General features: G+C 41.9%; 1 protein-coding gene across 1 annotated transcript in view; it reads left to right on the forward strand.

Annotated features, from left to right (window-relative positions):
- Window positions 1-13950, forward strand: part of col21a1 (collagen, type XXI, alpha 1) — an 86730-nt gene that overhangs the window by 24406 nt on the left and 48374 nt on the right. Inside the window, exon 12 of the mRNA XM_067386863.1 lies at window positions 2708-2761. Coding sequence (XP_067242964.1) covers window positions 2708-2761 — 54 coding nt within the window. The remainder of the gene's footprint in view (window positions 1-2707; window positions 2762-13950) is intronic.

Consider the following 13950-nt stretch of genomic DNA (forward strand, 5'->3'; position numbering starts at 1 on the left):
TTACATAAACATCACATTCCAATCTTGGTTAAATGTTAGTTAGCAAAAAACACATGCTATTATAATTATCAAAGAGACTGTCAATATATACTTGCATGTATATAATCAAACAACATACAGTATATGTGGTCTTAAAAGTTTTGCAGCCCATCCTCAACCTAACCACACGGTCTACTCTTCACCAGAATGGTAACCCTACAAAACTAACATAACAGAACCCCCTGTCAATCCCAACATAACACAACATTAAACACTAACTTATGTCTCCCTATGTCAATCTTATGCAAAAACACACAAAATAACACTTAATTTCAGCATTTATACAGTCTGATGCAAAGCATGCTGGGAATTAGAAATCTGCTGCAACTAAAACGGTTTAGTTTACTTGAAATATGTCAGTGCTGTGAACTCAAAAGTAAAAGAAAGTTTTAAATACTCATAACTGTTAATTTAACTGAACTAATTTGTTTAATTTAAGTTTGTCCTACTCAAACGAATTAAGTATTTTGAGCATTAGGGTTTACAGTGTGGAAAACTGATTGTCTGGAGAAGAAAAGGTGATTACTACTATGCTTCTACCACTTCGGTGTCGTACCAAGAGTGAAGCATCCTGAGACGTGTGTGGGGTTGCTTTTCATCCAAGGGTTTGTCTCTCTCACAATTCTGCTCAACAACACTGCCATGAATAAAGAATGGCATCAAAACATCCTACAACTTATCCCAACAATCCAGGAGCATTTCTTCTGAGGATCCATGCATTTTCCAGCATGATGGAGCACCATGTCACAAGGCAAGAGTGATAATGAAGTGACGTGGAGATCATTACATTTAAATTTTGGATCCATGGCCAGGCAACTCTCCGGATCTTAGTCCCTTAGAGAACCTGAGGTCAGTCCTCAAAAGGTGAGTGGACAAGCAGAAATAGTATAATAAATAAAAAAATTATTTGTTACATTTATAAAGCACTTTTCTGGGTACTCAAAGCACTTTACATATGAAAGGGGGAATCTCCTCCACCACCACCAATGTGCAGTATCCACCTGGATGATGCGACGGCAGCCATATTGCGCCAGAACGCTCACCACACACCAGCTTATTGGTGGAGAGGAAACAGAGTGATGAAGCCAATCAGAATATGGGGATGATTAGGAGGCTATGATGGACAGAGGCCAATGTTCAAATTTGGCCAGGATATCGGGGTTAAACCCCTGCTCTTTTTGAAGGACATCCTGGGATTTTTAATGACCACAGAGAGTCAGGACCTCTGTTTAACGTCTCATCCGAAGGATGGTGCTTTTTGACAGTATAGTGTCCCCATCACTATACTGGGGCGTTAGGACCCACATAAACCACAGGGTGAGCACCCCCTGCTGGCCTCACTAGCAGAAACCTAGTTTTCCCAGGAGGTCTCCAATCCAGGTACTGACCAGGCTCAGCCCTGCTTAGCTTTAGTGGGCAACTAGTCTTGGGCTACAGGGTGATATGGCTGCTGGCAGAAGTCTCCGAGCACTAATAAGGCAAGAATAAATGGCCATAATTCAGGACTTGGCCCAGAAGCTCATATCCCGCATGTCAGAGTGAATTGCAGAGGTTATGAACAAGGGTGCACATAACTTTTTTGGTCTGGTTCTCAAGGGAGTACCTGGAGATTTTGCTTGGTACTCACACTTTACACGACACATCCTAAAAGCTGTCCTAATCACTTTCCTCCTGACTGCTCTCCTCACTCAATCATCTTCTTTTCTCTCGAACATAGTAGATGATGATAATGATTTTTTTTTTTTTTTTTTACTAACATTAATGACAGCAAAGGCTGCTGTCACTTTAAGAAAGAAAGCACGGACCGAATAACTGACACACATCCGGTTTCTTTCTCAACACTTCACTTATGACATAACCGAGAGAATACTTGCCGAGACAGGTATTTTGACATAATTTTGTGTGTATGTTTCCTTTCAAGCGCAAGTAAACGCGAAAACGGAATTAATTCGGTGTTCGTGCGCTGTCTGACTCTCATCATGCGCGCATTTCGGGGGGCTGTGCGCACAGATTACAGTTCGCGACTCCCGATTTTCGCCTCTTCTTCCGCTTTTAAAGTCGTTTGAATGTGTTAATTGGCGAGACAAAACACGTCCAAATTACAAACTTTCACTCTATGATGGTTAAATATAGCAGTTAATCCGCGAATCACATGCGTGCCGAACCGTTGGACCTTATCCGTATGGATCACGGATTAACTGCAATCCGTTGCACACCTAATAATTAAAGAACACACATGTTATCATGATTGCTATCTTACCAGAGATGGAGAAAAATCCTAATCCAGTAAGTAAACGCATCCCTGTGAACCGGTACTCAAAAGCGCTTCCCTCCATGTTTTCTGGTACGCATAGTTTATTTTTACCGTGCATGCGTACCTGCGTACCTCTAATGTGCACCCCTGGTTATGAAGAAGAAAGGTCAACACTGTAATTATTGACTTTTTGCATATATTGAATGTTTTTGCCAATAAAAGCTAAAACTCAAGAAATGCTTAGTGATTTCAAGTACAGAAACATGTGAAAAAATAATCTACAAATTCTGAAGCAGCAAACTTTGTGAAACACAAAATCGATGTCATTGTCAATGCTTTTTGCGATGGCTGTACAACCTTTTTGCAGAATTTACTGAAATGAATTTTTTTCAGTGTGTGTGTGTTTGTCTTTAGGGTGACAGCGGCATCCCAGGTTTACCCGGGCCACCTGGCAAACCAGGTGAAAAGGTCAGTTTTAAAAATGTCTTTCTATTTCTGCTAGAGCAATGTTCCAACATGCCAATGCAATTCTTAAATTTGGCCACAATCAGGCACATATGGAACCTGGTTTCATTTACATTTTCTGCAGATTTTTGGAGGAAAATCTGTGGGAAACTTTGGGGAAATCCTGGAATGGATTTAAAGTGTGCTAAATGGAGCTAAGAGTACTCTTAATTCCAGCTCAAGGATGATCAAATATATAATCTAACATGTAAGGAGAAATTTATGGGTACTGATTCTGTGTGGACCTCACCATTATCTTCAGAGATAGTAGTTTACTTGTTACATGCGTTGTGGCATAGAATAAAACATGCACATTTTGCATCTCAAGTAATAGTCCATTAACTACTGAATAATTCAGAATTCAGCTTTTGTTTAACTCGTTTGGTGCACTCCACAAATTTCACAGTTTACCACAGGCATAATTACATTAATAATGCAAAACAATAATGCTATCCTTTACAAATATGGTAGATAGTATGAGATAATAATATCACGGTAATTTGATAATTTTGAAATGATTCAACATTTGATATTTTTTATGAGGTATCAAAGGGCCATGGTACATATTAATGTGCAGCAATGAATTATGGTGCTTTTAGGGCTGGGCGATATGACCAAAAAATTAACACAATACATTTTTTTCATATAAACCGATATATGAACTGAACAGGTAATTGTGGCTTTATTAGAGAATATGAAGAAGTGTACATCTATGGGTATTTTTAAATTGAAGCTAAAATCTTTTTTAAAATCAACTTAACTTTGTAACCATTGATATAGCCCTGATAGGATGTGCGTTTATTTAGGTTTTATTTTATTTGGAACCTGTTTATGTTATTTTATCATCTGTATAGTGATGACCTGTCAGGGTAATGTGGATGAAAATTATCCTTCGGCTAAATCTGGTGCAATTCATGAAACGGAAACAATTATGTTAAAAATTGTACATGGTCCCTTTTCAAATAAATAAAATTAATTAATTAATTAATTAAATAAATCATCAGAACATAAACACTTGTCAAACAGGTGAAGATTTCACAAATTAATATGACAGCCAGAGAAATATTAATTATCTCTTAGAAATGTACATTTGAGAGTTATCTTAAGTTAAGTGACAGAAGCAGTAGATGGGATGCAGATGTAAATTTATGTTCATTAACAAAAATAGTAACACAAGTGAAAATTGTAACCTCATTTTGTATAGGTTAAAATTAAAAAGTAACTATATTGTTTCTATGGTATTTGTAATGAAAAACAATTGCCTAAAGATATTTAGTGTAATATGATACCATGGTAGCCTATGTCTAAAAACATGGTAGGCTACTTTATAGTACTTCTATATAAAGCTTGGACATAAAAACTGCCCAAAAAATGTTTATATTAATTAATCCTAAATTAATTCTAAAAAAAAAGAATGATTATATGACCCTTACCTTTTCTTAGTGTGATATATGTTTGCAAAAAGTTCATCAAACTAGGAGTCGCAGAGGTCTGACATCAGTTAGCATTTTGCAAGGGGCATCAACACTTTCAGTGCTTTTGGACAAGCCTGGACCATCCTTCACTGATTACTGAGGCTGTTCATCATTATGTGGGATGTAGGCCAATAACAAGTTCGCGCCAAGTATTAGCCTATAACCAAAGTAGGCAGGTATTTGATGATAGACATTTTAAAACGCAATATGTAAAAAGAAAAACCTACAAATTTTCTGTTTAACAGCTGCTATGGAAGACTTTGAAACACTCACATGTTTGCCATTAAAGTTTGTTTGCGATTAGATTTCTGAATTAAACCGCTGCAAAAAAACCCCCACTGGTCAGCCTCTGGTGTCGATAATCCCTGACGAACACAATAACTGACAGGCAAAGAACGTTTCTGATTGGCTAAAGTTCATCTTGAGTCGCTACTACAGGTTTCTGTTTTAGTGGCGTGATCCACAAACCCTACTCCACCCCCGCCTTTTTAATGTCTTATTAAAACGTAAAAATGTATAAAACTGATCAGAGATCAGGTAAAAAAAAAACCAGACACTTCAATGGTAGTTCTATCCGCGCGATTCTCTGATTTACGGGTGCACAGAGATCGCCCCCCAGTGGTAAACCACTGAAATGTCGAAGTCTCGTTTACTGATTCGTAAAGGTTTTTTTTAAACTTCAAGAACGTCTCGGGTTACGTTTGTAACCCTGGTTCCCTGAATAAGGGAACGAGACGCTGCGTAGTCGCTTTGGGAACGCCTCTGCGTGATTACGTCTTGAAGTACTTGTGTAATCGAACCAATAGTGTAACGGGATGTCAGAGCGGGTGACGTCACGGACCAGGAAACTATAAAGCACCCCTGAGAACAAAGAACGCTAGCTTCTGATACAGATGAAGCAAGCGCTCACAGGCGTGCAGGGAGTATGGCTAAGCTACGCAGCGTCTCGTTCCCTTATTCAGGGAACCAGGGTTACAAACGTAACCCGAGACGTTCCCTTTCATGGGAACATCGACGCTGCGTAGTCGCTTTGGGAACGCTATCCCAACTAGGCCATAAGACCAAATGCCTGTCTGAATCACCTTTTAGGATGACAGTACTGAGGACCCTGGAGTGGAGCCCAAGTCAAGGTTGTAGAATCTAACGAAGGTATGATGAGATGACCACCCAGCAGCATCGCAGATATCATTGAGGGGAACCCCCGAAATCAGAGCCTTTGAGGCAGCCATACCCCTGGTAGAGTGTGCCCGGACGGCCAAAGGCGAGGGCTGTCCGGATGACTTATAAGCAAGAGAGATGGCCTCGACCACCCACTTGCTCATTCTCTGCTTAGACGCAGGACCTCCCTTGTTAGGGGACCCGTAACATATAAACAGCTGTTCTGTTTTTCGCCACAGGGCAGCTCTGTGGACATAGGTGTCTAAAGCCCTCACTGGGCAGAGCAGATTTAGTTTTTCCTGATCCTCATTCGTGAAAGGTGGAGGATAAAAGGCCTGCAGTACAATAGGCCCTGGGACATGAGTAGGGACCTTGGGTATATACCCAGGTCTAGGATGCAAGAAAGCTTTGACCATTCCAGGCGCAAAGTCTAAGCATGAAGGAGCAACTGAAAGTGCCTGAAGGTCTCCAATTCTTTTAAGAGATGTAATAGCCAGCAGAAATACGGTTTTTAGCGTGAGGAACCTCTCATGTACTTCCTCCAAAGGTTCAAAGGGAGCCGCAGACAGCCCTTCGAGTCCCAGGATGGAGTTTTTGTACGTACAGCCGGCCTCAGCCTCTGGGTGCCACGGAGAAAACGTATGACTAGTGGGTTTCTTCCCACAGAAACACCCTCCAAAGGAGAGTGATAAGCGGAGATTGCTGCTATATAGACCCTTAATGTAGAAGGAGTTAGGCCATCCGAGAATTTTTCTTGGAGAAATTGCAGTATGTGACTGATAGAAGAGTGGAACGGGTCCACTTGAGACTGGCTACACCAAGTAGCGAACAGCTTCCACTTGTATGCATATAGTTTTCTCGTGGACGGAGCTCTGGAGTGGAGTATGGTCTCCACAACCTCAGTTGGGAGACCAGATTCTATGAGCTCGGCCCCCTCAGAGGCCAAGCCCACAGTTTCCATAACTCTGGGCGGGGATGAATTATTGTGCCGCCCGCTTGAGACAGAAGGTCCTGCCTGATTGGAATCTCCATGGGGGAGCCGTCTAGAAGGGACACTAGGTCCGTGAACCATACTCGGGTTGGCCAGAACGGGGCTACCAATATGAGACGGGCCCCGTCCCGCCGAACCCTCTCCAGAACTCCGGGGAGCAGAGCAATCGGGGGAAAGGCGTACAGACGCAGCCTCGGCCACGTCTGTACCATGGCATCCAACCCCAGGGGGGATGGATGAGTTAGTGAGTACCACAGCGGGCAGTGAGACGTCTCTTTCGAGGCAAATAAGTCGACTTCTGCGCGACCGAATTCTTTCCATATCAACTCCACCGCCTCAGGGTGAAGTCTCCATTCCCCGGGCCTCGGCCCCTGCCTCGACAGGATGTCTGCCCCCACATTTTGATGCCCCGGGATGTAAGCTGCTCTCAGGGAGAGGAGCTTCCCCTGGGACCACAGGAGGATCCGAAGGACTAATTTGTACAACTGACGAGACCTCAGACCCCCCTGATGGTTGATATATGAGACCACCGACATGTTGTCTGTACGGACCAACACATGGTGGCCCCTCAGGTCTGGGAGGAAGTATTTGAGTGCTCGAAATACCGCCATCATTTCCAGCCGATTTATGTGCCAAGAACGATGATGGTCCTCCCAAAGACCCTGAGCTGAGCGACCACTCATGATCGCCCCCCAGCCTGTGAGAGATGCATCCGTCGTTAGCATTACGCGACGACAAGGAGCTCCCAACACAGGACCCTGGGACAGGAACCAGGGCTTCTTCCACATGGATAAAGCACGAAGGCATCGCCGCGTGACTTTGATCATGCGGAGAGGATTTCCCCTCGGAGAAAACCCCCTGGTCCTGAGCCACCACTGTAAGGGTCTCATGTGCAGCAGGCCAAAAGGTATCACGTTGGACGCCGCTGCCATCAGACCCAACAGTCTCTGAAACTGTTTTACAGTGAGTGACTGGCCTAATTTCACCCCTTTCACGGTTGAGAGAATGGAATTCACCCGAGCAGGAGACAGACGTGCCTGCATCGTAGTAGAATCCCAAACTACCCCTAGATAGTTGGTAGTCTGAGCTGGTAGAAGCACACTCTTCTTGGCATTGAGTCTCAACCCTAACCTTCTCATGTGTGACAGAACTACATCTCGATGTAGAACTGCCTGTTGCTCTGATTGAGCTAAAATCAACCAATCGTCGATATAATTCAGTATGCGGATGCCCTGGAGTCTCAGAGGAGCCAGGGCTGCATCCACGCACTTCGTGAAGGTGCGGGGTGAAAGGGATAGGCCAAAGGGAAGAACCTTGTATTGGTAAGCTTCGCCCCCGAAAGCAAACCTGAGGTACTTCCAATGTGAAGGATGGATTGACACATGAAAGTAAGCGTCTTTCAGATCTATTGTCACAAACCAGTCCTCGGACCTGATCTGAGTGGTGATCTGTTTGAGTGTTAGCATCTTGAACTTGAGTTTTTGTACTGAGCGATTTAACATACGTAAATCTATTATGGGACGCAACCCTCCATCCTTCTTCGGAACGATGAAGTAACGGCTGTAAAACCCTTACTGTTTGCTGGGAGGAGGAACCCTTTCTATAGCTCCTTTTTGCAAAAGTGATATATCTTCTTGTTCCATAACCAGAGACTGCTGGGGGCCCACCACTGTAGGGAGGACCCCATTGAACCGGGGCGGGCGAAACCCGAATTGTATTTTGTAACCCTTTTCTATCATACGCAGTACCCATTGAGAAATGTTGGGAAGACGTTTCCATTCCTCCAGAAATTTCACTAAGGGAACCAGCCTCTCGAGACTGGCCTCTGGTGTTTTTTGAGCACTTGGCTCGGTGCCCTGAAGCGGCGTACCGGCAGGGAGCAGCCGAATCAAGCGCTGGCCGACCCCCCTCAGAGGGTCGGTGGGGACCGCTGCGCCCTGAAGCACACGGGGTGGCAGGGTTGGCAGAACGGCCCCTTGAGGGTGCCGGAGAGGAGTTAATTTTAATACAGGACCCTCTCCGGAGGGGGCTACCCTCGGAAGTCCTGGGCCACTGGCGTCAGGACTTCTTCGAAGCCTTCCTGGCGATAATAACAGTCCTCAGATCTGTTCTACCCCGGGAAGGCTTCGACTGTGTTGCCCGTCCCGGTCCCCAAGCTCTTTGCGGGGGAGCACGGGCAGCAACACTCTGTTTTTGTTGCGCTCTCTGCGCGGATGAGGAGCTGCTAGACGCCCGAGGCTGCTCCCGCTCAGCAGCCTCGGGCGGGAGAGAGCGGCGAGGGAGGAACTTCTGGAAGGCCGCTGACTGCTTTTTTGCCTCCTGGAACCTCTCGACGACCGAAGTGACAGAGTCGCCGAAGAGGCCCAGGGGAGACAGCGGCGCATCCAATAAGACGCTCTTATCTCTTTCTCTGATGTCTGATAAGTTTAGCCATAAATGCCTCTCCCTTGCCACCAGGGCTGCCATAGAGCGACCGATTGTTTTTGCCGTCTCCTTGGTGGCACGGAGAGATAGATCAGTGGCTTTACGAAGTTCCTGAATCACATCAAAGCTAGCCTCACCGCTCTCATCGATCTCCCCCAGCAGGTCAGCCTGATATGCTTGAAGGACAGACATTGTGTGTAAACACGCTGCGGCCTGACCTGCTGAGGCATATGCTTTGCCCACCAGAGCTGATGTTGTTCTTAGTGTTCTGGTGGGCAGCGTCGGGGATTTTAGAGACGACGCAGACTCGGGCGAGAGATAGCTCGCGAGCGTCTCTTCGACCCGAGGCATCGTCCCATAGCCATGTTGTTTAAGCCCCAATATATTGGAATATATAGATGTTTGAGGGTTATATACACGATATTGTGCTGGCTTTTTCCACGACCTCGTCACCTCGGTGTGGAGGTCGGGAAAGAATGGTAATCCCCGACGCTGAGGCTGTGACCGGGCAGGGAGAAAGCGCTCATCCAGTTTGCTTTTGTGACGCGCTTCGCTTTTTTCTGCTGGCCATTCGATATTAAGTTTTGCCACTGCCCTAGTCACAACCTCCAGCAGCTCCTCATATGCTGGAGATGAGGATGGCGAGTCCTCCTCTCCAGCTTCAACGCTCACCACATCCAACTCCTCAGAGCTAGACAGGTGAAGCGCTGGTGCCTCTCCTCTGGGGGAAGAAACCGCAGCGCGTGCTTCCGCAACCAAAGGAAAGACACTGGGTCTGGCGGGTGAGGGCCGAGATAGGGCTGGGCCCGTCTCTAACCCCTCCACCAGATCCATCTGTGAACCCCAGGAATGCAGCTGCCGCTGTGCCTCAGCAGCAGCGGGACCCGATCCCTGGGGAACACTCGCCGCGGCACCCTCTTTATCTTTCTCGAAGAACGCCCGGCGTGAACGGAGTGTACGGAGCGTTAACTTTTCGCAATGCACACAGACAGCTCCCTCAAGAGCTGCCTGGGCATGCTCCACTCCCAAACAGGCTACACATAACTCGTGTGTATCCCCGCCCGTGATGAAGCGAGGGCAGGGAGAAGCACACTGAATGAACTGCTGCTTGCCTGTTTGTCCTGCCGCCATATTTCCTTTTATAAACGTGTCTTTCAATATATATATATATATATATATATAAGTGCTTGGTGGACTGAAAATACTCTTGCCCTCGGACTAAGAGATATTTTCGAACTGTATAACGGACAGACAACACCAAATAAGACACACAATACACAGAGCGCTTGCTGAAGACGCAGAAGCTAGCGTTCTTTGTTCTCAGGGGTGCTTTATAGTTTCCTGGTCCGTGACGTCACCCGCTCTGACGTCCCGTTACACTATTGGTTCGATTACACAAGTGCTTCAAGACGTAATCACGCAGAGGCGTTCCCAAAGCGACTACGCAGCGTCGATGTTCCCATGAAAGGGAAGCAGTGTTTCTAAAGCGCCCATCCTAAAAACAGACCCAAAATGAGAGGTACATTAATAACAAGATTACTTTCTGCTATTTCAAATGTTTTGCATGCACACCCCATGCTGTGATTCAGCTTTGTTATGTTCATTTGCAGGCTATGATTTACTAGCACGTTTGTAATGTAGATTGTCCTATTAATGTGGCCATGTTTGGGAACTGCAGTGGCTCAATATGTAAGACTGTAGCATTAGATAACAAAACAAGTGGGATTTATTTTAAAAAAAGAGCATGCTGAGCACACAAAAAGTCCATACTGTTTACAAATGAAGACAATAAGTTTTGTGTATCCTGACTGTCAAAGTAGAACATGTCCATAACTCGAAGGGATGTTCGCAGATGCCAGATTGTTTATAGTGACATTAATATATTTTTTTTGCGTGATTTAGAATTGTCCAAATAGTACTACTGTAACTTTGTGTACCGGTTTGAACTCACTCTTGAATTAAAGGCACAATGTAAGATGTTTAGGTTTAAACTATTCAAAAACCACTAATATTATTTTGTGTACTTACATTATCACAAACGTTTTCAACAATGTTTAAATCCAGAGAGAGAGAGAGAGAAAAAAAAACAGTTTTAACCAGGAAACGGACTTTTTTTTTTTTTTTTTTTTTTTTTTTATTATGCGTCAAACAATGATACAGATACACAGACAAAACAGACGAAACCTCTACAGGAATGACATTTCACACAATCTTAATGTAAAGTTCCACAAACAAATAAGAGAAAGGAAAGTAAATAAATAAACATAACATCTTAAAACACATACAGAAGAAGCATTATGCATCAGAGGTATTACCAAACAAATCATCATAAGATTTCAAAAATCTGTCGCTTTTCTTGTTTTTAATCAATTTAAGAGATTTGAGAAAAGCATCAATCTCAATTAAAAAGTGTGAAAAGGTAGGCTGCGAGTTAGAGAATTTTTGTTTATGAATAAAAAATTTCCCAAACAAAATAAAAAAATTAACAATATAATTTATTGGAGTATTAGTTGAACCTTTATAATAACAAATTATATCTTTTAATTGAAAGGATTTGGAAGAATCAAGGCCTATATGAAGATACAAGCTATTCCAAAATCTTTGAGTTTTTTCACATTGGAAAAATAAATGGATCAGCGTTTCCTCATTATTTCTACAAAAAGAGCAAGAATTGTTAATCTCCATATATTTTGCCACAGTTTCATTTACAGGATATATTTTATGTAGTATTTTAAAATGAACTTCTTTGGTTTTATTTGGGATGCAGTATTTATGAGGTAACAGCCAGGTTTCCTTCCAGTCTATAGAATCAATAAGAGAAGCCCAATAAAATTTGCCTTTAGGAGTGTTACATGTTTTATTTTGAAGGATTTGTCGAATATGCTTATTATTACATTTTTTGTTAAATATACTAATTCCATCTAAAATCAAATCTGGTTCTTTTGTGTCACTCTTACTAAAAGCTAGATGACATATAACAAGTTGAGTTAGACCGGAAGGAACCGCTTTAATCACTGCATTATATTCTTTAAACGGTAAGGGAAATTATGAACAGACATAAATTTTTCATAAGACAAAAAATTACCTGATTTATCAAAAATGGAAAGAATACCAATTATATTTCTATTAAACCATGTAGAGAGAAAAATAGATTTATTTCTAATCATTATATCAGAGTTGTTCCATAGAAAGGTTTTATGTGGTGAAAAATTGTGGGTGTAGCATAACTTCCAAGCAAGAAGAGCCTGCTGATGAAATTTGGACAGTGCTACTGGCAATCTATTAGGTAAGTAGTTACATTTTAATAAAAAGGGAAGGCCACCAATTTTTGTAAAAATATAATTTGGAATAAAAAACCATAAAGAACTGGGATTAGTTAAACATCTTTTAATCCAATTTATCCTAAAGGTGTTCACTGTATCACCAAAGTCTAACACTTCAAGTCCACCTTTTTTCCGACTATTAGAAAGGACTGTTTTTTTAAGCTTATGAGGTTTGTTTTTCCATATGAAATCTAGAAAAATTCTATTAATTCCTTTAGCAGTAGAGTCATTAACAAAAAGAGAAAGGGAAGGATATACAAAACGAGATAATCCTTCTGCTTTGGACAAAAGAACCCTCCCATAAAGGGAAAGGTCTCTTTGGAGCCAAAGATTAAAGATGCTTTTAGTTTTTTTGACCCTACCAGAAAAATTAAGTTGTTGTCTAGAGACAACATTTTTTGTTAAATAAATACCCAGATACTTTACAGTCTCTTTTACTGAGATACCATCAATTAAAGAATCATCACTTTTGTATAGTGTCATTATTTCACACTTGGACATATTCAGTTTCAATCCAGAAGCACATGAAAACTGCTCAATTAGATTTATAGCCTTTTTTAATTGACTCTCATCTTTTAAAAGAGAGTCGTGTCATCAGCCAACTGAGAGATTTTGATTTCTCTATCAAAAATGGATATACCTTCTAAGCTTTGTTCATGGATAATACTTAACGATAATAATTCAGTAACTAAAATAAATAAAAAGGGCGATATTGGACAGCCCTGTCTGACACCACGGGTGATAAAAAACCTTTTAGAAAGTATTGAAAATAATCAGAACAGAGCTGCTAATATTTATATAAAACATTTCAATAACATTGACAAAAAAGTCACCAAAACCAAATGATCTTAGAGTCTGCAAAAGAAATTCATGCTCAAGGGTGTCAAAAGCTTTATAAAAGTCCAGGAAAAGAATCATAGCTTTAGAATGTATGAAATCTGCATAGTCTAAAAGATCTAAAAATAAGTCTTATATTATTACTGATGTGCCTATCTTTTATAAAACCTGATTGTGTCTCAGCAACCAACTGATTAAGTTTGACCTTTAATCTATTAGCAAATACCAAGGCTAAAATTTTATAATCAATTGTCAGGAGCGTAATTGGACGCCAATTATCTATTAGAAGTGTGTCCTTGTCCGGTTTGGGAACAAGGGAGATGACACCCTGTTTCATTGACTCCGTCATTTCCTTTGAATTGATACATTCTCTATACATACAAAGCAAAGGTTGCTTGATTAATTCCCAAAAATGAATATAAAACTCGACAGTTAGTCCATCGCTGCCTGGAGATTTTCCTTTCTTCATAGAGAAAAGCGCAATTCGAACTTCCTCAGTTGTCACATCAGAATCACAAAAGGCTTTAAAGTCAGTATCAATAATTGGAATATGATCTTGAACCTTTTTTATAAAATTGTCGCAATTACCTTTATCAAACACAGATGTGTAAATATTTTTATAGAAGTCCGTGACAAATTTAGATATCAAATTAGGATCTGTGCAATTGACACCATTAATATTAAGAGCAGTCAAGGAATTTCTTTTGCAGTTCCTTTTTTCTAATGCAAAAAAATAGCTAGAATTCACTTCTCCTTCTTCCAGCCATTTAGCCCTGGACCTGACAAAGGCACCTCTAGCAATATCTAGATATGTTTGATTAATTTGTAGATGTAGCTCCCTTAATTCTAGTTCCTCTTCCTGAGACAAATTACCTGTCAGTAAAGAATTTATTCTTTCCATTTGTTCAGTTATTTTTTTATTTTTTGATGCCTTTAAATCTTTGC

This window comes from Chanodichthys erythropterus, chromosome 5 (genome assembly GCF_024489055.1).
Source record: "Chanodichthys erythropterus isolate Z2021 chromosome 5, ASM2448905v1, whole genome shotgun sequence".
NCBI classification, from domain to species: domain Eukaryota; kingdom Metazoa; phylum Chordata; class Actinopteri; order Cypriniformes; family Xenocyprididae; genus Chanodichthys; species Chanodichthys erythropterus.